Source organism: Lutra lutra, chromosome 2 (assembly GCF_902655055.1).
Source record: "Lutra lutra chromosome 2, mLutLut1.2, whole genome shotgun sequence".
Lineage (NCBI taxonomy): Eukaryota > Metazoa > Chordata > Mammalia > Carnivora > Mustelidae > Lutra > Lutra lutra.
In genome coordinates, this window is record NC_062279.1 from 186,354,945 (window position 1) to 186,382,819 (window position 27,875).

The 27,875-nt window shown below is 38.9% G+C and overlaps 1 protein-coding gene across 1 annotated transcript; it reads right to left on the reverse strand.

Moving 5' to 3' along the window:
* Positions 1–601: 601 nt before the first annotated feature.
* Positions 602–27,737, reverse strand: NMU (neuromedin U). Its single transcript, XM_047719347.1, has 10 exons — positions 27,353–27,737; positions 21,949–22,007; positions 15,150–15,197; positions 11,411–11,470; positions 10,533–10,562; positions 10,393–10,443; positions 8,743–8,817; positions 5,392–5,445; positions 4,069–4,108; positions 602–751 (listed from the first exon to the last, which is right to left on the reverse strand). The coding sequence occupies exons 1-9, from the start codon at positions 27,471–27,473 to the stop codon at positions 4,073–4,075; spliced, it is 534 nt and encodes a 177-aa protein (XP_047575303.1). The 5' UTR covers positions 27,474–27,737; the 3' UTR covers positions 602–751; positions 4,069–4,072.
* Between the last annotated feature and the right edge of the window lie 138 nt (positions 27,738–27,875).

Genomic DNA, 27,875 nt, shown 5'->3' on the forward strand with positions numbered 1-27,875 from the left:
ACTGGGTGGCTCAGTCAGTTGAGGGTTCCTTCAACTGTTGGTTCTGGCTCAGGTTATGATCTCAGGGTCGTGGGATCAAGCCCCAAGTTATGCTCCCAGCTAAGTAGGGAGTCTGCTTGGGATACTATCTCTCCCTCCCCCAAGTCCTCCCCCTGCTTGTGCATGCACACTCTCTCTAATCCAAAATAAAATCTTTTTTAAAATGTTGTGTTTTTTTTTTTAAGTCCATGTATAATTGGATCTTGCAGTTCAAACCCATGTTGTTCAAGGGTCTACTGTGTTGTCAAAAACTGCAAGGATCTAAGGAACATCATTATTTAGAGCTTTATTACATAAGAAAAACTATTTGAGGGCACCTGGGTGGCTCAGTGGGTTAAGCCTCTGCCTTCAGCTCAGGTCGTGATCTCAGGGTCCTGGGATCCAGCCCCGCTTCGGGCTCTCTGCTCAGCAGGGAGCCTGCTTCCCCCTCTCTCTGTCTGCCTGCTTGTGATCTCTCACTTACTCTCTGTCAAATAAATAAATAAAATCTAAAAAAAAAAAAAAACAGATTTAGACGAAAAACTATTTTAGGATGCTTTTAAAATTGTTGACAAGTTAAACATTTATACTCTCAACCAACTTTTATTGAGAATGTTTACAACACAGGGATTCTCACACATGGTAAGTTTAGCAAGCAGTTTTTCTGAGAAGAAAACAAAATGTCAACATTTTGCATTCCCTGGTACTGCTTCTGCGAAAAATAGTTGGTATCCTGTATAAAAAGAAAAATTAAATTTAAAGTCAAGTATAAGTATGTGAAGGTGTGTGTATATAATGTTAGCATATAGACATTTCTATAAATACTTCTTCAGGTCTGATAAAATCGACATAAGAGAGATATCTCAGCTATTCTTCAGTTAGTATATTTTTAGCTATCAATCTTTGATAGACCACTTATTCTATATGTCTGTATTTTCCAAAATTTTACAGTATTTATATATATACATATATATTACTATATAAAAGTGGTTTTCTAAAGTTCATTGATGCCAATAAGATTTATGAATAAAATATTTCAAAAGGTGCAGTTATTCCTCATGTATTTATTTCCTTTGGTTTTGCAATTAAATCACTCTATTTTACGTCTAACCATTTTCTAAGTAAACATAAGTCCCTAGGACAGAGTAAAACCTCAGACAATCAGATGAGAAAAACAAAGAAAAAATGATTATCGAACTATTTTGCTATTAACAAAATAAAATGAAATCTTAAGTGAGTTAGTCCGTGTAAGCCCTAATCTTGAAAACAGTCCAAATCAAGCTATTTTCCTCAGAAAGAAGTTTTCCTAAACTAACCAAATCACGGATTAAATTCTATTTCATATTTGTGAGCACTCTACCACTTGGTTTGGTGTTACAAGCACAGACATTTTTTCCATTTAATATTAAACGTTTTTGTGTGTACTTTGTAAATGTCTCTACATTTGTAATATTATAAAAGATAGCCTCTTTTCCATTATCCTTTTGTTCTTAGTTCCTTAAAAAAAAGAAAAGAATTAAGGATATATTTGCTCATGTTTCTGATGTGAACAGCTCGTTGCTGAAACAGAAATTAATGCCAAATATAGTCTGAAAATTTAAGTTCCTAATTAGGTTCTAGAGCACACTAAATTTTTTCTTCACATTTTCAGTATATTTGGCTCTTTCATTTCTTATCTAACTGAATTGGCCAATGTATAAGAACCACATTTAAAAAAAGGTGATGGAGTACTCTTGCTTTGCTCCTGACATTAACAGAAATTCTCCAAAGTGTTTTACTATCAAAACTGTTACTGATGGGTGCCTGGGTGGCTCAGCAGGTTAAAGCCTCTGCCTTCAGCTCTAGTCATGAACCTAGGGTCCTGGGATCCAGCCCCGCATAGGGCTCTCTGCTCAGCAGGGAGCCTGCTTCCCCCTGTCTCTGCCTGCCTCTCTACCTACTTGTGATCTCTGTCTGGCATATAAATAAATAAAATCTTTAAAAACAAACAAACAAAAAACCTGTTACTTACTTTGAGACCATTACATAAATAATGTTAATAAAGATTCATCTTTTTCTATAAGATAGTCTCTTGGGGCACCTGGGTGGCTCAGTGGGTTAAAGCCTCTACCTTCAGCTCAGGTCATGATCTCAGGGTCCTGGGATCGAGCCCCAAATCCGGCTCTCTGCTTAGCAGGGAGCCTGCTCTCCCCCTCCCTGCCTACCTTTCCGCCTACTTGTGATCTCTGTCAAATAAATAAATAAAATCTTAAAAAAAAAAAAAGATATTCTCTTAAAACATCAGATATTGATGTGGAATTTTGAAATGATTAAATAATTTTTCTTCTAATGGTGAAAATATTTTAATAGAAATAGAAAATATTTTAATCCTAATGTTGAACCATCCTGAGTTGTTGGAACAAACTTCACTTTTATGGAGTTACATAATTTAAAAATTTTTTAAAATACGGCCGAATACAACTTACTAATATTTCTTTAACATTTTTATGTTGATATTTATAAATAGGATTGACTTCCAGTTTTCTTTTTTTTTGATATTATTTTTATAAGGTTTTGATATTAGTATTTTCTGGCTTCGTAAAAATATTTTGATATTTTCTTCCATCTCTGAGCTGTAAAAATTCAAAATCTATTGGTCTAGTACTTTGGAGGGGGAAGTTTTTAGATAATGTGTTCAACTTTTTTTCCATGCCCATTAGTCTGTTCAGAGGTATTCTTTTTTTCTTTCTTCTGTCATCAGTTTTGGTAGTACTTACTTTATTAGACAATCCTCCATTTTATTCAGGTGTTCAAACTCATAGTCATAGAGATTTGTAAAGTACTGTTTTGTGATTTCCATTTATTCTATATGTTTCAATTTCCTTACTTTCATTTGTATATTTGTACATTTATGGTTTCTCTTTTTTTCTTGATTAGGTTATTAGGTTATTAGGCTAATTAGGTTATTTTATTTTATTTTATTTTTTGCAAATAATTAGATTTTGCTTTACCAATTTTTCTTTTTAACTATTTTGTAATTTTTAAATTTCATTTTTCATTTTATAATTTTCTTCCTTTTGCTGTCTTGAGGTTCACCCTTTTTTTTTTGAACTAAAACCTTAATTCACTCATTCTTTCTTGCTTGATAGCATTTAAAGCATTGAATTTTTCACTGAATATGCCTTTGGCAGAATCCCGTAAGTTTTAACATGCAGTGTTTTTATTATCTCTTTGTTTTCTGGATATTGTATAATTTTGGTATTATCTTCATTAGTTAGAAATAGTTCATTTTGATATTTGTTTCTATGAGAAAATACTAAGAATTTTAACATTCTTAAGCTAACTATGTATTTAAGGGTTGAGATAGTGATATGAAAAAATATATGCAAAAGTATGTTAAGTACAGAATCTACATTAAGACTACATAAGGTTAACAGAATATACTTTTAGTTGTGTGGTATAAATTTATCAATCTGAATTTGGGTCTAATTTCAAAATTCACAACCTAGTAAGATATTAGGATTAACATGTTTATTAAATATGTAGGACCACCCATATATCTACTCTATCTCCAGCTCTGATGTGGAAATTCTGTGAGTTCCGAGGTAGAAGTCATGTTCTCATGTCTTTCCACATTTTCTTAGTTCTCTAGAAGTGGTAAATCGCAACTTTTCTAAAGAATCTTTGAATACAGGTCACTTGGAAGACAGAAATGCATTCAGCCTGTAAGTTCTGGCCCATTATTGTGGACACTGATTACTACAATAATAACACAATCCTTGACATATTACCTGTGCAATAAATGATGATTAGGTCAATGTCTACAAAACCCAACAGGACTACTGCGACATAGTCCAAGGAACACACAACATGGGCAAAGCAAATCTGGTCCTAAAATACTGACATTTTCCATCATATAAAGCCCCCACTGCCCCTATAACAATAGTATGTATATAGAATATTAATGCACCCATGCAGTCAAGTAATAGAAATATACTGAGCATGGTTTAATTTGTGAATATCTGAAAATGACAAAAATTTTCAAACTGGGTTGAATTGGGAAGTACATACCATTTTAAATGTAACCTTCTGATCTTCTTCCATTGCGTGGCTAGAAAATAATAAATAAAAAATAAATCAGTGTAACTAAAGAGTGAAGTTAACTTTCATACAAATCAACCTAATGATTTCTATGGGAATTATTATATCTTCTTTTATCTAGTTTTGCTCTCCCTTCCATCCATTCTCCAAATTGTTGTTAAAATTAGTTTCCAAAATGCCAATCTTACTGCATAGCTCTTCCTAGCCCAACACTAAAGTTGAAATTCCTTAGTTAACTATTTCACTGGCTAATTCCTGTTGATTCTTCAAATTCAGCTCTTAAAGCCCTCTCTGTACCTCCTCCACATTCTGGCCTGGGTTAAACACCTTTCTTCCAGAAACCAACTGCCTGGATTGAAGGTGCATTTAACATAGTATTTTGTATTTGTTTATCAGTTTCCTATATTAGGCTGTAAACTCTTAAAGCATAAGAATGGAATCCTATCTGTATGCTTCTAATCTTTGCAACATTGCCCAGCACCCAGTAGAAATTAAAAAAAAAATTGCTAAGTGAATGAATAAAAAAATCTCTGATAATGTAGTAAGGATACAAACATTTTAGAAAGTAAAGCTGCTTAGAAAAAAACTCACATTTCTTACACAATTTGGACAAGCAAAATATTAAATGCAATTACAAAGTTTTGTTGACTTATAGCCTCTGGTATAGTTGATTCTTTCACTTTTAAAAACTTATGAAAATAGGGCGCCTGGGTGGCTCAGTGGGTTAAGCTGCTGCCTTCGGCTCAGGTCATGATCTCAGGGTCCTGGGATCGAGTCCCGCATCGGGCTCTCTGCTCAGCGGGGAGCCTGCTTCCCTCTCTCTCTGAGCCTGCTTCCCTCTCTCTCTCTCTCTGCCTGCCTCTCTGTCTACTTGTGATCTCTCTCTGTCAAATAAATAAATAAAATCTTTAAAAAAAAAAACTTATGAAAATAGTCATAACTGTTCTAGTCTCTTGAATCAAATATTCGGTAAATGATTCCTTGGAACTTAAGGAGTAATGCATCTTTAAGACACTCACTTACTGCACATGAAATTTGATAGAAATAAACTATTTAATATCTGAATGTCACTTGGGGTGTTTACAAACATGAGTGGATTAGAGAAAAGATCAGAGCTACCATAAAATTAAAACAATATGGTGGGGGAAGAAGGGAATCTCAAGACTAGAGCACCTGATATCAAATATCTATAAACAAACTTAAAAACTTAATGTAAATAAGTGCATAGTCAGGGTATTTTTTTCAATTTAAATGTTGCGTGATTTTTTTTTTAAAAATGTGGTATTTGTATACCCTGAACAAAAACTGTCTTCGAACTTGGCTTGCAATAGGACCTTGGAATTCTTCCTGGAAGAGAAAAGGAGGGCATTACAAATCAAAACTAACAGTAAAAATAAGTGCAAATTCTTAGTGAATTCTTAGTGAAGCTCCAAGTTATTTTCAACTACCATAATTAAACGAGGACGGAATCAAGGACTTGAGTATAAAATTCCTATCAATAAGTAATCTTTAAATGTATACCCGAGGAACTTTCACTTAGCAATATCACCAGAATGTTGTATTTTAAAATAATTTCCTAGGGGCAGCTGGCTGACTCAGTTGGTAGAGCATGCAACTCTTGATCTCAGGGTCACGAGTTCGAGCCCCATGTTGGGTGTAGAGTTCACTTAAAATTTTTTTTAAATAAAATAATAAAATAATTTCCTTATCAACATAACAGCTTCTAGGAAGTTTGTCAGTTGCATGTGTATTCATCAGTTAGTAGAATGAGAGATGAAAGTTCATAGACAATTATTTTAAAACCTCCTCTCAGCATTTTGTTAAAACGAAATAGTTTCCTTAAAATACATATTGTATGTGTAACACATGATCAGGGAAAAATGTAAAATAGAATTGTGTCAGACCTAAAATACACTATGTTTCCATAGGAATTGAAATTGAAATTGAAGGACAACTTTGGTAAACGATATTTATTCAAGGAGACTTGAATAAATTAGATTTATTTATTTATTAGTAGATTATTTATTTATTAGTAGATTTTAGTAGATTAGTAGATTTTCCCAGTATAATCATATTCACAGAAATGATAAGGAAAAAAAAAACAAGTAAGAACACACCAGTTTTTCATAATGGGTGTTATTTTGAAGTTGCTTCTTTTCTTAAAGCATTTCATTTTAAACAATGGAAAAGATTTAACGTTTTATGGTTTCCATAAAATGGGTTCTCATAGCTTCCTATTTCAACAACTTCTTCTTATAGCAGTATCAGGAAGGATGGCAATCACTATGAAATATGTTATCAAGTCCTTTTGAAATTATTCTGTAAGTATAATCAAATTTTAAATTCTAAGAAATGGCTCTGACATCTATTAAAATTCTGAAATCCCATATTAATTTGGGGTGCCTGGTTGGTTCAGTCGGAAGAGCATGTGACTTGATCTCAGGGTTATGAGTTCGAGGCCCACATTGGGTGTAGAGATTATGTAAATAAATTAAAAGCTTGAAAAAAAAACCTTTGAAATCCTTGTTTTACAGGAAATGTATTTTAAATTCTCAATATTTTGTACCTAATTCTCATCCTGACTACAAACTCCCCCAAATTACTTAATATTTTAAAATGCACACATAGAAACTATATATTTATATGCTTGTATAAGAAAAGTTACGTATGTTACATTAAACAGGAAAAAAAAGACAAGGAAAATGTAACTTAAAGAGTGCCAAATTTTAAAACTTTCAAGCCCAAACATACAGGTCTGTATAGTCTTATTGGAGAAAGAATTTAGGAAGTAGAGATAAAAAAGTTGTCGGGACGGAAGTGAGGACATCTAGCAAAGAACGTTTAAGAAAAGCGTTTGGATGCCCAAAATCTGAAAACTCATTTTCCTTAAGAACACAAAACATTTCACTATCAAAAATCTGTTTTAAAATTAGGAGACTTAGGCCCAACAAAGCTTACACTCTACTGTAATTTTTTAATTCATGTCTTACATTCTTTTCTTTCATCGGTTCCTATGAAACTTGGCTTGTTGCAAAATACTTTTAGGAGTTATTTGTCCATCAGGTCATACTGCTAAGTCAGAGGTTACATACTCAGCTAGTTTTCTGGAAATACAATCTTGCTCAAGGTGGAACATTTAGACAAAGTATCAAGTGGCCACAATACTGAGTGTTTAGATCTGGTAAATAATGACAGCGAAGTGGTATAATAAACAAGTCATTTGTTGGTGTGTTTTAAGAAACTGCATCTTTAAATTGAAATCTTACACTATTCATCAGTCAAGCAAAGTGTACAGAAAGTAAAAGTTAATTCAAAAAAGCATATATTACTTCTAGAAAGTTTGTTGACTACGAATTTGATTTTTTTTTTAAAGAGGCTATTACAGTTCCTCTTACATTTCTTATTCAAGTTGGCAGTAGATATTGTCTTCCCTGACGGAAGCTTAGTTTAAGAATGTGAAGAATTTAGGAAGAAAATAGTGACCATAAAAATAAATTTTGATGAATTTATTTGCCTAGACTGGATGCATTTTTAAAGGTATTTGAAGACCGTTTGTTGGTAGTATTGTAAGAATAAAATTAACATGGTACTTAAATTAAGGGAAAATCTAACAATAAAGTAATAGAAGTATGTGGGGGCGCCTGGCTGGCTAAATCAGTGGAAAGTGCAACTATTGATTTCGGGGTTGTAAGTTCAAGCCCCATGTTGGTTGTAGAGATCACTTAAAATCATTTAAAGAAATAATAGAAGAATCCAAGATTAGACAACAAAGAGAGCATAGTGAAAAAAATATTTGCCTAGACAAGAAGTCAGAAAACTCTGCTGTAATCTCTAATCTCACTTACTAGCATGATCTTGGGAAACACCTTTATTCTGAGTTGTTTCCCTTTTAGTAAACTGGGGATAACAATACTTGCATAAGTACTAACAGAATTGCCAAAAGAATAAACTGAGATAACGTAAGACTTAAAACTAAAACGCATTACAACAATGTGAGGCATTACTTAAAAGTAATACCTAGAAACTTTCATCAATGAAAGAGTTAAAAATTCTTTTAAAATGACAATAAAAACTCCACAATCTCTAGTTAAAACATGTTAAAACTCAGTTGTATTCCTCTTAAACACAGATACTGGATTGAGGCCATATTTCTGTTTAATTGTGAAAATTAAAGATGCCTGCATTTAGTTTCTGGTCTATTTCCTTCACAAGCCTTACTCTTCCCAACATTTTAGTATTTGGGTAGAAAGCTTCCCATTCTAGCCAACAGCCAACCTGTACACTGAGGAGCGGCAAATGGTCCTTCACCTTTTCTCCTGTTCCAACCTAAGTACTAGGCACGCTGTTGTGTCCTTTCCTTGAACCAAGAAAAGTTTCCTCACCGGGAGGGTCATGGCCCTTGGAAGAGCGTGTAACTCCAGCTTCCCTCATTTCCCTCAGCTTGAATCCAAGGGGAAATACTAAGGGGGGCAGGAGCGATTCTCTTCCTCCTGAGTGAAAACACTTCCTCACTTATATCCTCCAATATAAGTGAAAACACTTATAGTAGGCTTGTCCTGAGAGAGTGTCTTCTACATCACCACAACTGGGAATTCAGGGCCCCACAGAGAGTGACGAAGCAAGCATGCAGTTTGTGTTACGTACGTCCAGTCTGAACCTCTTCATTCTTCTCTCATGCAGTTGAGGAACAAGCTGCAGTAGCGGATGGACGACAGATGACTGAGAGACACGAACACACACACGTGATGAGCACGAAAGCTTCTCAGCATTGGGCATAAATATGGTTTCCTATTTGTTTGGTTTTGGTTTTGCTTTTACCCCACTCTACTTGCTCCAGACAAAAAAGAACAAGAAAGATGTTATGTGATGTAGCTCTTTGAGAACGCTTCAAAGAATGTGGAGAATAAGCCAAGAGATTGAATGAAATGTGGTAGGGTCTATGCTAGGATCCTTGTCATCAGGCTGGAGAAATGCTTTCCTTAGGGCCTCAGCTCCGTCATCAGCTTCCGGCAAGTAAATCACCCGCCAGTATCTCTGAGATGCTTCCAGACTTATGCAAAATGGTTTGGACCGATGGAACCAACTCTGAGAATCAGTTTTCCGCTATGAAAATGTTTTGTCTGGAAGATTATCGTGTACGCGCATCTGGGAACCTCCTTCACAAAGGTTATTTTGTATTTAAAACTGAACATATGGAACAAGACAACAGGGGACACAAAAAGTGACAAAGGTGTCATTGATCGTGAAAAATGGGACTAAGATACATTTTCTCAAAATGTGAAGATGTCAAGCAGAAGGAAATGAAAGTATTATTTGAGACATGGGATTACCCGATACAGTTTCATTTTAAAGGCATGGCTTGGATTGAACCTTCTCACAAATATTAAATTTATTTGTCAAATGGATTACTTTAAGCCCTATCTAGCGGTGATTTGTTAACCAGTTCAACCTACCATTCAACTCCTCATACATAAGAATATTCAATATGACAAACATTTGAAACTGAGTTTATATTACAGTTACCTTTTCAGAGGTACACCTATGTTTAAAATTCACTGTGCTCCTCATTCCCTAAATTGGTCCATGGCAGTGAATCACAAGCATAGAAGGAATATTATGGTTGAATAATTACTAAGCATTTCAGATTGAAACACCAGAATAGCTTTTTAAAAATTCATCTGTATCAAAAGAAAAACTACCACTAAAACCACACAATTTGGGAGTGAACTGAATTCACGTTACTGGTATCTGGCTAATCTTAGTAAATTCTCACATTAAAAGCCTAATTACAAAATAAGGAGAGCTGAGGAATAGTACTGGATATTTCTAGTTATATTTAATGACATTTTTGGCAATCATCCTTTAAAGTCATTCTTAAAATGATTTTGGTTAAATCTTGTTTTTCCTTGTACTAATTGAGTTCTAAAACAATATGTTTTACTTAATCATTTGTGCCCTTTTTTTGCATCTAGAATGTGAATTTCATAACAGGAGGGATTTCTTTTTTAATTTTCTAATTTTATTGCTACATTTCTAGTACCTAGACTTGTGCTTGGCACAGAATAGATACTCAGTAAATAACTGTTGAGTGAATGAATAAACTTAATGTACATGTAGTTAGTAAGATATAAAATAAATGAAATGTATAATAAAGATTGAATTACATTTGTTTATTCACATATAAACTCTTAAAGGGAAAAACATGAATTTTGATTTAGCTCTATTAGATAAAGTGCAAAAACAGATTTAAAAAAATACTAGCAATTACTAATACGAAGTAATTCTACAACCTACCACAACATTTGAATTGCCCAGCTTCCGTGTCTTTGAATAATGAAATAAGAACTGTTGGAAAAAAAAGTGAGATTTACTATAAATGGTTACCGACTTCTTTTATTATTTTTTAGTGTATGTGTTTACAGAAATCACCTTACCCTTTTGGTATTATCTTTTTCATCTGTTTCCTATTGAAAAAAGAGAGCAATAAATATCATCTTATATATAACGTATTATAAAATTATAATATATAAAATACTATATTATATTATGTAGTATATTATAATCATATACTATAATATATGTAGTATAAAGTTTATAACATAAAATTATTTTTAATCTTTAAAAATATGTGATATAAAATACAAGCCTGAAACTGGTTAAGCATATATTGCTCTTAAATAAATGGGAAAGGGCACCTGGTGCTCAGTGGGTAAAAGCCTCTGCCTTCCGCTCAGGTCATGATCTCAGGGTCCTGGGATCGAGCCCCGCATTGGGCTCTCTGCTCAGCATGGAGCTTGCTTCCCTTCCTCTCTCTCTCTGCCTGCCTCTCTGCCTACTTGTGATCTCTGTCTGTCAAATAAATAAATGAAATCTTTAAAAATAAATGGGAAATTAATTAAATATTGTTTATAATAGATGACTGTAAACTCCCTTATTATTGTCGCTAAATTCTCCCATATCTGAGAAGCTGAACTATTTATTTCTTTTTTTTTTAAGATTTTATTTATTTATTTGACAGAGATCACAGTAGGCAGATGTAGGCAGAGAGAGGGGGGGAAGCAGGCTCCCCACTGAGCAGAGAGCCCAATTCGGATTCGGGGCTGGATCCCAGGACCCTGAGATCATGACCTGAGCTTAACCCACTGAGCCACCCAGGTGCCCCGAACTATTTGTATCTTATCCAAAACCAACTTAAGCTCTTCTAGCTCTTCACGAACTGCTCCCGAAATTAGGCATACTTTCTTCCAGAAGGAATTCCAAGGTATCACTGAACAATATTTTTCCTATAAATAAAACACTATTTCAACCTTACCTGGGGCTTTGGTAGAGTTCCCATAATTGTGATGCAAAGCTCCTCCAATGCATTGGATGCCTAAAGAAAACAAGAAGATAGACAGACCAGGCTTTTGCTTTCGCATCATTTACTTAGAAGAGAGAACTATGGAATGTTAGGAGCACAAGGATATTGCAAATACCCAGAAGAGAATCCTCCTCGTGTCCCATTAAAACTCTGTAGGAATCCCTTGGTTTCTCTCATGACAAACACTTGACTCCTAAAAGTAAAACCTTCCTTGCAACCAGAAGGGGAGAATGTTGTGTGCTGGGCATAGGCGTGGATGGGGGCTTCCGCTGTGGTCCAGATACATAGTTCTCAGCACTTGCTAAGACCCCATGAAATTCTATGACCGAGAGAAACGAGAACAGGGCCAAAAGAGGGATTATTCTTCCCCGCTTGTAGCAGAATCTGAATGTACATGCCAAATCTGTGAGCCTCGCCGAATATTACTCATTATTGGCTCATTTAAAAATCTTGCAATGGCTCCCGAACAATGGGAGGGGAGGGAGCCGCACACGGTGCCCCTAATCTGAGTTACCACCTTTCCAGGCTGCTGACTGCACACCCCGGGATCAGGTTTGTCAAAGCATCTGAGCACAGAAGTAGGGCAGGGCTCCCTGCGGTTGGGCGCCGGCTGGGTGTGGTGAGGAGTAACACAAATGGACAAGCAGGGGCGAAACCTGCTTTGCACAGGATTCAGCACACTAGCACCACGAACAATTGATTACTTAATAAACGCATAGCAGAAGTACGGAGGAGCTGGAACCGTGCTGGGGGCGGGGAGCGCGGGGAGCCGTAGAATTAGTAGTTGAAAATGTGGGCTGCGGAGCTGAGCTGCCTCAAATTCTAAAGCCGTGCAATCCCAGCTCTGTTCCTCAGCTGTGGCCCCCTGGGCTGGTTATCTAAGCTTTCTAAACTTCACGGTCTTCAGCCACCAGTCCGGGATGACAACATCCCTGCGGAGAGTTCTTGGAAGGATTAGGTGGAGGCGGAGCTCTCAGCACGGTGCCAGGTACGTGGCAATTAGCTAGCAGTAAGAGCAGTAAAGAATTTGTGGCCTGTAAAGCTGGATTTACAACAACAGTTACTCTTTGTTGGGAAGACACGCCATAAAGGATTGTTCGGGGCCAGCAACGGTCTCGCCCTTGCAACAACAGCGCACGGTGACCGCGTGGCTTATAGCGAGGGATCCGGGCGGAGCCCCAACGGCATCCTCCCTAGCGCTTCGGAGGTCTGCTTTGCTCTCTTCCATTTGTTTGCCTGCCGGGCACGTTGTGGGGATATTTAGGAATAATATGAAACGGATCCTATTTTCGTAGTGCTTCAGCAAATTGCAAAACACTTTCATATACCTAATTCGCATTCCGTCCTTAAAACGCGGGCTTGAGGAGGACAGGGAGGTTCTAGGAGACTGTCACGTGCTCAGAACCACACATGACCCGCAGTTAGTCCTGGGTGGCCTGGGGCCTTGGCCGTCTGGCCTGCAGACCTTGCAGTGTGGCCTTGGCATTGGCCATTAAGCCTATAGCTGGGGTGGGGGTGGGGGGTCGGATGAGAGAGAGTAACACTGATACACTCCTTCCCACTTTTTCCTCTCCGGGTTGGATACATAAGTCACCCCATAAAAATCTGGAAACAAATTCCTGAAACCTCCTTTTATGGCCCATGTAGAAATGCTGTAAAACACAAAACAATAAAAAGAAAATATCTAGTGATGTCATGTGTCTCTTAACACAGAGAAGAATAAATTCAGTGTCTCCTAAGAACAGCTTAGAAGCCAAGGACAAGGACAAGGCTTGGTGACAGGACCGAAGTTTGACAGAAAAGGTTTCAAAACATGTTGCATTTTCTCCACCCACTCTTCTCATGAAGCCATGATTTTCTGAGCTACAACTATTCTTTAAGGATTTTTCTCATACTGTTTTTAATATTTTATTTTTTATTTGTGGACTTTAAAGATCCTTTCTTTCCTCTTTGGTAAAAATGTTTTGAATGTGAATGCTTTGTATGTGAATGCTTTGTATGTGAATGTTGAGATAATCACACAAACAATAAAATTATAATTAATGTGAAAAGTAATGATTTCTTTAAAAGTTGTATCAGTAGGGCGCCTGGGTGGCTCAATGGGTTAAGCCTCTGCCTTCCGCTCAGGTCATGATCTCAGGGTCCTGGGATTGAGTCCCACATTGGGCTCTCTGCTCCACAGGGAGCCTGCTTCCTCCTCTGTCTCTCTGTCTGCCTCTCTGCCTACTTGTGATCTCTCTCTGTCAAATAAACAAGTAAAATCTTTAAAAGAAAAAAAAGTTAAAAAAATAAATAAATAAAAAATATAAGTCGTATCAGTAAACGTAAATGATTCCATAGTAAATTTACCAAAGCTCTCCTCAAAAGGTGCAGTCTCCAAATCCAGCAAAAGCTTCGTCTGGCTTCATGGGGTCTAAATGAATGTTTTTTAAATTCATGCTTTTAGTACTGAAGAATTAAGATGACTCCAAGGGTGTTCCTGACTTTTAAATGCATGCTTCTGCATTATACGCTGATTAACATCCATCTATGTTATAAGCTGTTAGTGCTCCTCCAGCACCTTGAAATATTATTCATAAATGTCATCTATTGTGATCCTGGTCTTGCTTTTTCCATCTAATGCCGTGAGCTCGCCTGCAGACCGGGGGATGAGTCAAGTCAGGAGGAATATAGCACTGCACGAGGCTGCTTCTCCACCTCGGCCATGATGACACTCTGGAAGGACGACATGACCTTGGCATAGCATGGCACCTTAGCCAGACCACAGAGGGTTTACATGGGGGCTTCGCAGTTAGTAGTTAGGCCGCAAGCACGCCACTGATTGGTCTGAAAGAGGCTGAGCCCTCCTCTCTGGCCAGGGAACTAGTGATCCTGATGAACAAAGGCAGCACACTGAGGCTAACTCTGCTGCACCCACACTAGGGAGTAGTGCAGCAGACAGAAAGCAGCGCACCCCATCGAGATGGTGTGGAGAGGGCATGCTTACTGTCAACGCCTCATGCTTCCACGTACACAAGCTATACAAACACTCCTCACTTCCCCACCATGTCTGAACTCTTGCCTGTGGAAGAGGCGGGAGCACTGATCGTTGACTGGGAGGAGGAAAGTGGGCATGCTCCCTTCAGCCCTTTCCTCCTTGGGAGCCGCTCTCTGGCTGGTGTTCTTGTTGGGTCTCTGCCCTGTGCCTGGAAACCTGACTGGCCCGGAGGCCTCGAATCACCCTCCAAGCCCAGTTTCAATTCTGGGAGTAGTTTTAGCAAACACACTTGGTATCAGATCTAAGGCCACCTTCGTAAAGTGACTTCACTGTTACAGTGACACTTCGACCTCCGTAAGTCTGACTCCATGTTTCTCTCTCTGTGGGTTTCACACTCAGTTGAGGGAGAGGATATTAGCCTCCAAATGCAACAACAGATATGTTATTTTTAACCTAACGCAGAATTTTTGAAATTAGCATTTTCATTTCCAAAATATGTGCATATTATCTGTAAATCTATTTCCCTTAGAGAGAAAGTCCCCGGGATGACCTCACAACATAAAGTCACAGAACTGATTATTACCTGGCGATGATGTAAGGATTTCTAAAGTGTTGACATGTTTTAATGAGTCCATAAAGTAATGACAGGTCCAGAGGGAGAAATGGAGTGACATCTACTTATGTCGCTACAAAAACACCTCCAATGGGAATTACCTGAGGCTGAGAATCAAGGGACAGCCAGGCCGAACAAGCGTCATCTATCTGTGGAAAAGAAAAATGCCAGTTACAGCTTGGAAATAGAAAGAATGACCTCAAAATTAAGAAGCACCCTGTGATCCTGTGGTTCTTTATTATGTAAATCCGATCACATTATCTAAATTAACATGATAAGGGGCGCCTGGGTGGCTCAGTGGGTTAAAGCCTCTGCCTTAACTTGCTTGGGTTGTGGTCCCAGGGTCCTGGCTCTCTGCTCAGCAGGGAGCCTGCTTCCTACTCTCCCTCTGCCTGCCTCTCTGCCTACTTGTGATCTCTCTCTCTGTGTCAAATAAATAAAAATCTTTAAAAAAACAAATTAATTAACATGATAATAGCATAAGTGCTAATTGATAAATAATACACAGAAAAAACTCTACACGACAGCTACCAGTTCTCTAGCAAGGAGCCAGCATTAGGAAAGGGTTGGAGTTCAGTGGTTTACTACGGAATCAGTAAAGATTTTGCCACACTCTTCACTCTTCTAAGTTTTCCTCCAGTTCGGGCTGTGTCTTCCATCTACTTAGACGTAACCACTGACCAAAGACTTTCCCAGATTTATTACATGTATATGGGCTTTTCCAACCTGAATTCTCTGATGTTCAGCAAGTTTGGAGGACTGGCTGAAAGTTTTCCCTACATTCATTACATTTATAAGGTTTCTCTCCAAAACGGATACTCTCATGTATTATAAGTTCTGAGCTTTCAGGAAAGACTTTCGCACGTTTACTACATTTATAATGGTTCTCTGGAAAGTGAGTCCTCAGACGTATATCAGCATTTGAGCCTTGCTTAAACTTTTCCTCAGACCCACTGTATTGATCTATTCTCTCTGCGTTATAAAGCCTCTGGTAGTTTTTAAAAATTTTTTATTTAAATTCAATTAATTAATATATACTGTATTCTTTCAGAGGTAGAACTCAATGACCCATCAGTTGCATACAACGCCCAGTGCTCATTATTCAAGTGCCCTCCTTAATGTTCCTTAACGTCCATCATCCAGCTGTCCCATCCCCCAGCAACCCTCAGTTTGTTTCCTAGGGTTAAGAGTCTCTTATGGTTCATCTCCCTCTCTGATTCACCTTATTTTATTTTTCCTTCCCTTCCCCTATGGACTGTGGTAGTTTTTTATGTTTGACGACTCTGTAAAGCCTGTCTCAGTTTGCTACACAGGTGAAGTTCTTCCTCGTGATTGATACTCTGATAGTTGTTGAGCACTGACGGATGGTTAAGCATCATCCCACATTTATCAAGTTTATAGATTTCTGAATTCTTTGCTGTTAAGTCTTGAGTGTCAGTTAAAGAATGTGGCAAGCCTTTAAACAATGCTAATCCCTGAGTCATTACCAGAGAATTTATACTAGAGTGAAATTTTACAACTATAAAGAATCTGGAAGCCCTTTGATCAGTGGTGAAACCTCATTCAGTATCATGGAATTAGAGAGAAGCCTTATTAGTGTAAAGGACGTGGTAAAATCTTTAAGGACTTCTCAACCCTTAATCACAACACGGAGTTCAAACTGAGGAGGAACCTTGCAAACACAAAGATTTGTGGCAAGCCTCTTGCTGGAACTCACGACTTACTCACCATCATAGATCTCACAGAGGAGAGAAACCATAACATGTAAAGAAAGTGGCAAAGCCTTTAACTGAAATTCAGTCATTACTCAGTATCCCCAAAGTCACACTAAATTCAAACTCTAGAAATGTAATGAAAGAGGAAAGACCTTTGTTTTTAAAAAAATACACCTTAGAAAACACGAGGGAGGGGCACCCGGGTGGCTCAGTGGGTTAAAGCCTCTGCCTTGGGCTCAAGTGATGATCTCAGGGTCCTGGGATCCAGCCCACATTGGGCTCTCTCTGCTCAGCAGGGAGCCTGCTTCCCCCTCTCTCTCTGCCTGCCTCTCTACTTGTGATCTCTCTCTGTCAAATAAATAAATAAAATCTTAAAAAAAAAAAAAAAAGAAAAGAAAACACGAGGGAGTGCCTAAAGGACAATAACTTTACAGATAGAAAAAATTTAGAGAAGTATTTCATGGAACATCAAATGTCAATAAATGTCACAGTTAACAGTAGAAGTCAGTCAATCACTCTTCAGACATTAGTTTAAGTCAGAATATTTACTATAGGGAATATGAGTTAAATGTGTAGATAACATATTTGCTAGTCTGCTTTAAAAGGTAAAGGGGATGGATTTTTGGAAAAGCATAATTAATGACAACATGTTTTTTCATACTGACCCTATTTGGCATTTGTAACTAGCAAATTTTAATGTATTTCTACTGTCCAATCACTTTATGAAATACCTGTACTTCTCGTGGGTGTATGAAGTCATGTGGACGATTGTGGCTGAAGCAAAGATAACATGACAGCCTTCTTCATTCAGTGGGATTTGTGCATATCTAATTTTCCTTTGAAGATTAACAACAATATAATACACACCATATGATGAAAATCTAAATGGAGATACTGTTTGTGGCTGACTGATTAACACTGATGTATGTTACCATGAAATAGATGTTTGGGGAATCACCTGTGTTTTGTAGTACTAAGGAACATTTTGAATTCTATAAATAAAACGTGATATCAAATCATCTTTATGAAAAAGGAGGTGGCAATACAACAAAATACTATTGTATTTTTGTCATGGCTGTAGTTAGAATTAGGGAATATTAGCTGCTGTGGTTGAAATAAAGAAATCTTTACAGATTAAAAAAATAAGGTTTAGTGAACTACAGTTGACAGCTGTTTTCAGTCTTTGTCCTAAAGAGAAAAATTGAAAGACTTTAAACTGTAGTATAAGAGATTTATATTAATCATTAAAGAACTGTGCTGCGAAGTTTAGCACTAAAGCTGGATGTCTGGAGTAGTTTATGGCATTTATTTCTTCGGTGGCCTTTTAAAATGGGACTGGAAAAAATGGTACTGATTTCTTGTCTGTCTTGGATAATGTAACTGGAGTACTGTTTATGGCATAACATCTTGGAATTCTTTGTTGATCAGGTTAATTTCATTTCCATTCTTATACTATACAGAAGAGGGGATAATCATACTCTTTGGCCATAATTCCTCATGCTCCTATTGCTTCCAAGATGAACATGTACTCTAACATCTGATTCTCTAATCTAGAGAATAAGGAAGGTATACAATATTATAGAAGACCAAAGTCTTAATGTCTCTTTCCTTTTTATCCTCACAGAGCCTGTCATGTTCTCCATATATCACAAATATTTAGGGAATTTTTAAAAAGATTTTATTTATTTATTTATTTATTTGACAGAGAGAGACACAGTGAGAGGGAACACAAGCAGGGGGAGTGGGAGAGGGGCAGGCTTTCTGCCGAGCAGAGAGCCTGACCTGCACGTGGGGCTCTATCCCAGGACCCTGCGATCATGACCCGAGCCTAAGGCAGACACTTAACACCTGAGCCACCCAGTAGTCCCAGGGAAATTTTTTTTAATTCCTCTCATCCCTTGTGCCCACCCACCTGCCCCTCTTCCATGCCATGCAAATCCAGAGTCACAACTATAAAGACACACACACACATACGCACACAGGATATGGCATATCCAACGTGTCCGGAATAAGTGCTCAATAAATATTCTTTAAGTAGCATTGAACTTGTAGAAAGAAAATAAAGTCAATTGAGAGGGGAAAGGCAAAAAGATACCTTTCTAAAGCCTTGAATTATGACCAGTGCTTTAATATATCACCCTTAAATGTTACTTAGTTTGCATCAGCAGGGTCGGAGGAACCGATCCCTCCTGCAAGGTTTTTGTGGTACTTAGGTATCTGAAGATACCACACACTCAAAGGCAAAGTTGTCCACCTGCAGACCAGGCTGCGTGCCGAGGTAAGGTGGCCCTGTCCAAGAACAGCGGACCCTTGAACCTAAGGGCTAACTAATCAGTGCATCAGTATTGTTTGGAGAAAAATATCAGAATAAGAAAAAACACCAATTAATCAAAATAGGAGATAATTGCAAAGCTCTTCAGTCTTTGTTCTTTTTTCTTTGAAAGGCACAGCAACACTGCTCACCCACTTTCCGTTTGGATAAGCATTCATTCATTTTACTGGGCTTGTGGCCCTAATGGGTTTAAGAGCCACTAATTGCTTTTGAGAACTCTGTAGAGTCTGTTGATGAATTTGTTTGAAAATGGTTAGGTCTCCATACAAGGTTGGAAAAGGACGTGTTTCTAGTGTCTGGAGAGCTCAGTCGTTTTTAAAACCTCCAGCGGAAAAGCACATCTTTTAGTGTCTTAATTTCTTTAAATATCTCTTCCTGTAAAAGAATTTCTAGTGTTTTACAATTCTAGTTTTTTCCCAGCTTTATCATCTAAAATTTAATTTCAAAAATTTTCCACAGAAATATGGTTTCCAGCTAAAATAAATGTTTCTGAATTATACATTAATCTCTGTAATCTAAATTATTCTTCTTGTTTATATACCTCTGGCATGTATTTTGATATATCAAGGCAGAGAACCTTATAACAGACTTTATGAGCTTTTTTGCTATTAGAGATTGTGTAGCAGTTGGCACTTACTACCCATTTTATGTATTTTATGGTCATGATCAAGAGGTCCTGAGATCAAGCCCCATGTCAGGCTCTGCACTCAGTGTGGAGACACAGCCAACATCTTTCAAAAGCTCTTACTTTCTAAATGTAGTCCTTTTGAAAGAAATATTTACTTTTAATGTAATTCAATCCATCATCTTTTTGGCCTCATGATTTATATTTGCAATTTTGTTTTAGAAGTCATTCCCTGCTCCTAGCTCACGAAGATACTGTCCTAATAAAAAAGATAGATTCTATTAATTCTTGTAATTTACCCTTTATATTTAGATCTTTAATCCACTTGGACTCCCCTTAGTTTTTTTAATTGAAGAATAATTGGCATACAATGTATTAATTTCAGGGGCGCAACATAGTGATTTGTTATTTTATACATTACAAAATGGTCGTGGGGTGTTAGTTTTATTTCTCTCCATACAGCGAGCCAGTTTTTCACCTTCACTTGCCAAGCAATCTGTGGTTTTCCCTCTGATTTTTAATGGTACTTTTATTGTAAGTTGTGCATTTCGCCTTAGTTAGGGTTTTCCCAGAAACAGACCTTGAGATAGTGATGTGGATATGAGTAGGTTATTAGGGAGATGATCCCAGAAGCACTAGTGGAATATCGAAGAGGATAAACAGGGAAGAGAAGGAATTCCATAAAGTATATGTTATCGAGTGGATTACCACCATGCCTAACTGGGATCAGTCTGTCTGGGGAACTCTAGGAGCCAATGCAGAGCACATCTGTTATCCCAACCGAGGGAAGAGGCAGCTGAGGTATTTATCTACCAACTCCCTTGGGTTAGCAATTGAGGGGTATTCTCAGGGGTGGGAGCATTTACTCTCAGGCATTTCTAGTCCAACTACACCCCACATGGGGCTTGAACTCATAACCCTGAGATTAAGAGTCGCGTGCTCTACTGACCGAGCCAGCCAGGCACCCCCAAATTTTGACTTAGAATTTTTTATGTCATTTAATTCTAACTATTTTGTAATTTCCTCTTTAGCCTGGGATTATTTACCAAAACGTTACTTATTTTCCAAACAGATGGGATACTGAAGTTATATTTGTGTTGTTAATTTCTAATTTTATTGCATTATGACTGGAAAACATTTAAAATGGTTCCTTTTTAACTTGCGGAACTTTTCTTTGTGCCCTAACACATGGCATCTTTTTGTTTAATGTTCCAATTATGCCCAAAAAGAATGTATATACTATTTAGTGTAGGTTTTAAAAAATATTTCAAATAGATTAAACTTATTAATTGTATGGTTATATCTTTGTTATATCTATCGATGTCATTTGTTTTAACATCAGTTTTGAGCAGGTGTATTAAAATCTCTAACTACAAATGTTCACTGATCTATTCTCCCCTGAAGTTCTATTAGATATTAAGTAAATTTTGAGTTTTTAAAAATACATATTAATAATGGCTGTATCTTTTACCTTGTTGTTCTTTTATCAGCATAAGACACTGAATATAATTTAAGATCTGCGCATACTGAGATACTGAGCATAATTTACTAAAATCATAAAATAAGGTCCCTCTTTGCTAAGATGGTTTGTTTATCTGGATTTTATTTTATCAGATGTTAAGACTGATACTCCAATTTTCTTCCAATTCATATTTGCTTGGTATGTCCTTTTCCATACTTTTTGCTTGGCCTTTTTTTCTTTTTTAAGTGTGACTTTTTTTTTTTTTAAGATTTTATTTATTTATTTGACAGAGAGAGAGGTCACAAGTCGGCAGAGAGAGGGGAAGCCAGGTTCCCCGCTGAGCAGAGAGCCCGATGTGGGGCTCGATCCCAGGACCCTGACATCATAACCTGAGCCGAAGGTAGGGGCTTTAACCCACCGAGCCGCCCAGGTGCCTTTAAGTGTGACTTTCATAGACAACATATTGTTGGATCTCTAAAAAAAATTCCAATCTGCGAATTTCTGTCCTTAGGTGGTATTTTTGGTACATTCACATTATTGTAATTATTATTAGGGCTTATTTCTGCCATCTCACTTTACCATTTACTATAATTGTTTTGTTTCTATTCATCTTTCCTTCTTTCATTTCAAAAGAATAATAATTCTGAATGTTATGATATCAGAATATTAGTAAAATTATAGTTGTTCCCAAATTCAATTATCTTATTTCATTTGATAATTTCAAAGAAGATAAAGTTTCCACTAATGTATAGGGACAATGCTTTACCTCATTCCACAGCTGTCGTTCTTGTTCAGGCTGTAATCCTTGAGATAATACTGGGGCACCTAAAAATAAAGTTATACTTACATGTTATTTTTATGGTATTTATTCTAAAGTTAAACATTTATATATAATTCAGTTTTGGATGCCATTTTTCATTTTCACTGTACATCATTACCCTCCTATTTCAACTAGATATTTCAGCATTTGACTTAGTATAAGGATACATAATTATTAAATAAACCTTAATAGCATCTCAAAGACATAAAGAGTGGATTTCTTTTTTCTACACATCTATGAACGTGCATAGCTGCATTATCCTAAGAGCCCCAGAGTGGAAACAATCCAAATGTCTGTTATCTGAAAAGAGATAAACAAAACGTGGTGAGTGCACATATGGAAGACTACTTGCGCAATAAAAAAGAATGAAGTATTAATATATGCTGCATCAAAGAGGAATCACAGACATATTATGCTAAATCAAATAAGCCAGATGCAAATAAAAAAAAAAAAAAAAACAAATATTGTATGATTCTATTACATGGAATGTCCAGAAAAGGCACATCTGTATTAACAGAAGGACTGGTAGTTTCCTGGAGCTGGGGGTAAGAATAAAGACTGACTGCACATGGACATAACAGATTTTGGGGGAGTGTCATGGAAAATTGTATTATTGTCATAACTGGACAGTTCTAGAAGTCTACTTAAAACTCACTGAGCTGGGGCACCTGAGTGGCTCGGTCGGTTAGGTGTCTGACTCTTGGTTTCTGCTCAGGTCATGATCAAGGGGTCCTGGGATCAAGCCCCATGTTGGGTTCTGCACTCAGTGTGGAGATTGCTGGGATTGAGCCCCACATCAGGCTCCCTGCTCCCTGATCAGCAGGAAGACTGCTTCTCCCTCTCCCACTCTCCTGCTTGCGTTCCCTCTCTTGCTGTGTTCTATCAAATAAATAAAATCTCTAAAAAAAAAAAAATTTAAAAAGTTTAAAAAAAAGAAAGAAATGGAGGATGCCTCTTTATTCAACAGAACTAAGCAGCTCCAAGAAACATTTTGGGTCTAAGCTTCTCTTTAACGAGTCTAAATCTTTCCTAAAGGAGGATATGAACGTTCTCAGGAAAACGGTCTAAAAGGCCATTGGCCCTTTCCTCACAACTTGGACACGCAGCTTGTCTACAGTTACTAAGACTTGAGTAATAAGGAGGTGAGAGGAAGAGGATGGAGGGTGAGAGCAGGAGTCGACTTTAAAGAACCAAACCAGAACCAAGTACTGATGCAAAGGGAAAACGCAAAGATTTCCATTCTTTGGATTCAGTCTTTACCGGCATTTACTTCTGATTTCTCCACTCACTCTACTGCTGTTTGTTTCACAGGTGTTCCTATGCAAAGGATACAATTTTATGTTCTTCCTATGCCTGCCTGTCTCCCACCCTCCTTCCTCCACACTACCTCACCAAAAACCGTGAGCTTGCCTCCTTCCATGCCCCCAAGCCTGCTCCGGGCCACACAGAAATCGCCATTATATCTAACTTAGTCCCAAGCTCTTATGTAATCAAAAAGGGGTACTTTGTGGCTCTTACACAACACATGTAAATACAGTCTCAGGGTTAAAAAGTTAAAGGAGCCAACATTTTAAAATGCTTTCAACTTTAGAAACCCACTAATATCCTAGTACCAAACCCAAACCTTAGGGGAAATTATTTTTCTCTCCTTTGTGTATCTGTCAACCAAAGTTGGTGTGATGTTCTCCCCCAAGATACCCTAGATATGGGCTTTATATTGTCAAATAAGAGTACTAGACACTTCCTCCAATATAGTCAGAGACATTGCCCTTATCTTTGAGATCCTGAAAACTGCACTATTTTTGATGAGTTTTGAGATATTTATACTTACGTACTATCTAGTAAAGTGAAACCTTTAGGCTTATGTTGCACGGTCTAACTAATGCAATTAATATGGATAGACAACTTTTGTATCTGTCAATACACCTCTGTAAGAGAAAGAAACATTGACCTTTTTATTGGGGTATAACTTACATACAACATTATATTAGTTCACAACATAATGATTCTATTTGTATATATTGTGAGATGATCACCACAATAAGTCTAGTTAACATCCATCACATACATACTTACAGATTTTTTCTTGTGATGAGAACTCCTAAGATTTACTCTTAGCAGCTTTCAAATAGACCATATAGTGCCCATGCTGTACGTTACATGCCTGTGGCCGATCTATTTTATAGCTGGAAGTTTGTACCTTTTGACTCCGTTTACCCATTTCACACATGCACCTCCCCACCTCTATGAACCACCCATCTATTCTCTGTATTCACATATTTTGCTTGATTTTTAAAAAATATTTTATTTATTCATTTGACAGAGATCACAAGCAGGCAGAGAGAAGCAGAGGCAGGGAGGCAGGGGGAGTAGGCTCCCTGCTGAGCAGAGAGCCCAATGCAGGGCTCCATCCCAGGATCCTGAGATCATGACCTGAGCCAAAGGCAGAGGCTTTAACCCACTGAGCCACCCAAGTGCCCCTTGCTTGATTTTGTTTTGTTGGGGTTTTTGTAGATTCCACATATAAGTCAGATCTTTTAGTATTTGTCTTTCTCCGAAAAACAGATTTGATTATTCTAAAAGTGGTGCTAATTTTCTTTTCTCATCGCTTGAACTTAATGAGTATAGGGTTTGAAAGGGAGAAACTTCTTGTTGACTGAATTTTAAGAATTACTCAATAAGTAGGGGTCTGAGTAGGAAAGGGCAGTTTTGGTTTTTTTTTTTTTTAAGATTTTATTTATTTGTCAGAGAGAGAGAAGGAGGGAGCACGAGCAGAGGCAGGGGCAGAGGAAGAAGCAGGATCCCCGCTGAGCAAAGAGCTTGATGCAAGACTCGATCCCACGACCCTGAGATCATGACTGAGCTGAAGGCAGACACGTAACTGACGGAGTCACCCAGGTGTCCAGAAAAAAAAAAAAAAAGCACTTCTTAATTTAGTCTCGAGTATTTTGATCACTTGCTGTCACAAACCAAATCAAGGTCTGTTGCAGTTATCCAAAATGTACCCTCTTTTAGGAAATTTCCTTCTTTATTTTAATAATGTTCTCTGAAGCATAAACCGTTTCCATCCACTAAACCTGTGGCCAGTTCTTCGTCTCGCATTGCTGTTGTGGGCTCTTCTGACCCGTCTTGCCAAGGCTGCTCCACTGACTGACACTGTCTTACTTCCCTCTGGCTTTGTGATGTTTGTTTCACTGTTTTTTTTAGGTACATCCACTTGCATCCTGCATGGTGATTAATCTTGGTGGATTATCTCCCAAGTTCGGTTATACATGGCGTGCTTCCCCTCCAGGGCCATTTTTAGGGACTCGGGACTAGGGAAGATCACACTTTATGTCTCCCCTCTCTCCTTTCCCTCACATCTTTAGAGAGATAAGATTAGGTTTTTTAAAATATCAAGAGCAGGTCTAAAGGGGGAAAAGATACGAAATGGTAGTCTAGGGGGTCTCTGTGCAGTGAGAAAGGCATCTTATCCCTTTGCTTGAGAAATATGAGGGATATTGATGAGATGATTGGCCAGCCAGCAGAAACACTCTTTTCTGAAATAAAACCCAAGACTTGTCCTTTTTAGAAAGCAGCTTTCCACAGTTTCTGCTTGATCACCAGTGGCCTGAAAATTCCCCCTCTTCCCAAAAAGCAAGTATCCCCAGCTGATGAAAATATCACTGTAAACATACAACATGTAATGTGCATGGCAAGTACATTTGCTTTACAGAAAAAAAAGACACTTTTAAAACTATAATTATCAAAAAAACTGTAATTATCTGTTTCCTTAATAAGGTAGATAAAGGTTGCCATCCTAATTCTACTAATAACAAATTTAAAACAGAAAAATATTAATATTACTTTGCATAAGTTATGCTGTATTATTGCTGGCTCTGTGATGGAGAAAGTTAAGACTAGTTTCTGACTGCTTAGATCCCACAGCCAAATGGTCCCATTTTCCTTGCCCCCTTCTCCAATGCCCCCAGGAAAGGGGGAAAAAACCCCAAACAATGAAACGACAGCGATAAAAATAAACCCACTGGAAAAGACTTGCTTCAGTCTTTCTACCTCTAATTGAGGGCCAGCCTGCAGACTCTGAAAGGTCCCGGGAGTTATGGTTTCAAGTCCCCAGTGCTCTGGACAATGATGAGATGGTCTGCCTACCTTTGCCTCACTGACAGGAGAGCAGAGGGAAACTCAGAGACACTGCTGTGCAGTTAGAAAATTCGTGATCTTAGCGAGACAGTGGCTGGCCCTGGGGGGGGACTCTGGGTCAAAGGTGGGAGGTAAAGGATGGATCCCTCAAGGTACCTGGAAAAGTAACATTTAGGAAATAGGGAAGTGATCTTCCCATTGGCAGGTGCTGGGCTCAGCTCTACCTTGTCTGCAAGCTTCAGACACCCCTCCCTGACCTCGCCTTTGCTTTTCCCACTCCTCTTCTCTAGGTCAAGAACAGGAAGTCCCTGTTTTATCAAGTCACATTTGCCTTCACTGGCTTTAGCTGTAAACACGGACTGAAAGCCAGGCTTGCCCACTTGCCTCTCCAATTCTATGTTTAAAAAAAAAAAAAAAAAAAAAAGTCTCCAGGGCACCTGGGTTGCTCAGTCCCTTAAGCTGTTGCCTTTGGCTCAGATCATGATCTCAGGGTCTTGGGCTCCCTGCTTCAGGGAGAGTCTGTTTCTCCCTCCTCCTACCCCTCTTCCTGCTTGTTCTCTCTCTCTCTCTCTCTCTGTCAAATAAATAAAATCTTAAAAAAAAAAAAAAAAAAAAAAAAGTCTCCATTCTTTTTTTCCTGATCTGGTGCGTCAAAACCCAAACGGCACAGAGCCCACCTAGAAGGGGGCCCGCACGGGTTATGTGGATGGAGTTCATTCACTAAAGATGGGCCCTATCCAAGTTGACCTGGCACCAGCAGGTGAAGTATCAAACTCTCGTTTTACTTTAGCCATCATTCCTCCAGTAATTGCAGTGAAAGGGAATGCATTTTAATTTTCACTGTTAATTTATGTCAGTTTTCACCGGCCCCGGGCCAGGGATGACCCGAGTGCGAGGGAGCCCTGCAAGTTTCCTCCAACCATAGGCCACCGGGGGCCTGGGGATTTCGGCCCTGCAGGGACTGCGCTCTGGCCGGGCCACTCGCACCTGCTCCGCTCGCCGCCCGCGGACAGCGACGCGCGCGGGTCATCAAAGGCGAGAAGCTGGGGAGCCCCACAGCAGGAGGGGAAGGAGAGAACCAGAAACCAACGGAAGAGGTGAGAAAGGGAGGGAAGAGGGCGCGGCAGGTGGCTGGGGGAAAGGCTCGAGAAGCGGCAGGCGCGGGGCGGGAGGGTGGAGGGAGCCCGGGAGGCGCGCGGGGCCCGCTTACCTAGGCAGGTGCCCACGTAGCAGGCGAGCAGCGGCAGCAGCAGCAGCAGCAGGGTCCGGGACGCGGCGGCCACCTGTCCCGGGGCGGCCGCGGGGCGAAGACGGCTGGCTGCTTGCGGCATCTCGGCTCTGGAGGGAGGCTCGGGGCTCGGACTCTGCGCTGCCCGGGCCAGCACTCCACGCGGGAGCCTGGCAGTGCCTCTGTGTCTTCTGCACGCAGCTCCCGGGGCTCCGCGGCCAAGCGGACCTCCCCGCGCGCCGCCAACTTTTAAATCTCCCGGACACGTGGGCTGAGACGGCGCGGGCCCCACGCGCGTCACCTCGGGGCCCACCGCCCCCGGCCTCCGTCGCGTCACTAGCGACCCGCTGCCCGCCCCCGACTCCCCACCCGCAGCGGGATCCGCCCCCGGTCATAGTTCTGACTCAGGGCACCGCGCATTCTCTCTCTGCGTGCCCTCTGGGCTCTGGGGTGAGCGTGGAAATAAAACAGTGCACGTCTGTTAGCTTCTTGGCAAGGGTTTGAC

Bases quoted from the DNA above. Each gene is read 5' to 3' on its own strand.
- NMU (XM_047719347.1), bottom strand. From the start codon at position 27,473: ATGCCGCAAGCAGCCAGCCGTCTTCGCCCCGCGGCCGCCCCGGGACAG. The intron at 11,471-15,149 runs GTAATTCCCATT...TGTTTTCTTTAG, and splicing joins CCCTTGATTCTCAGCCTCAG to GCATCCAATGCATTGGAGGA. The intron at 8,818-10,392 runs GTAGGTTGTAGA...CGTGTCTCTCAG, and splicing joins TGGGCAATTCAAATGTTGTG to TCATCTGTCGTCCATCCGCT.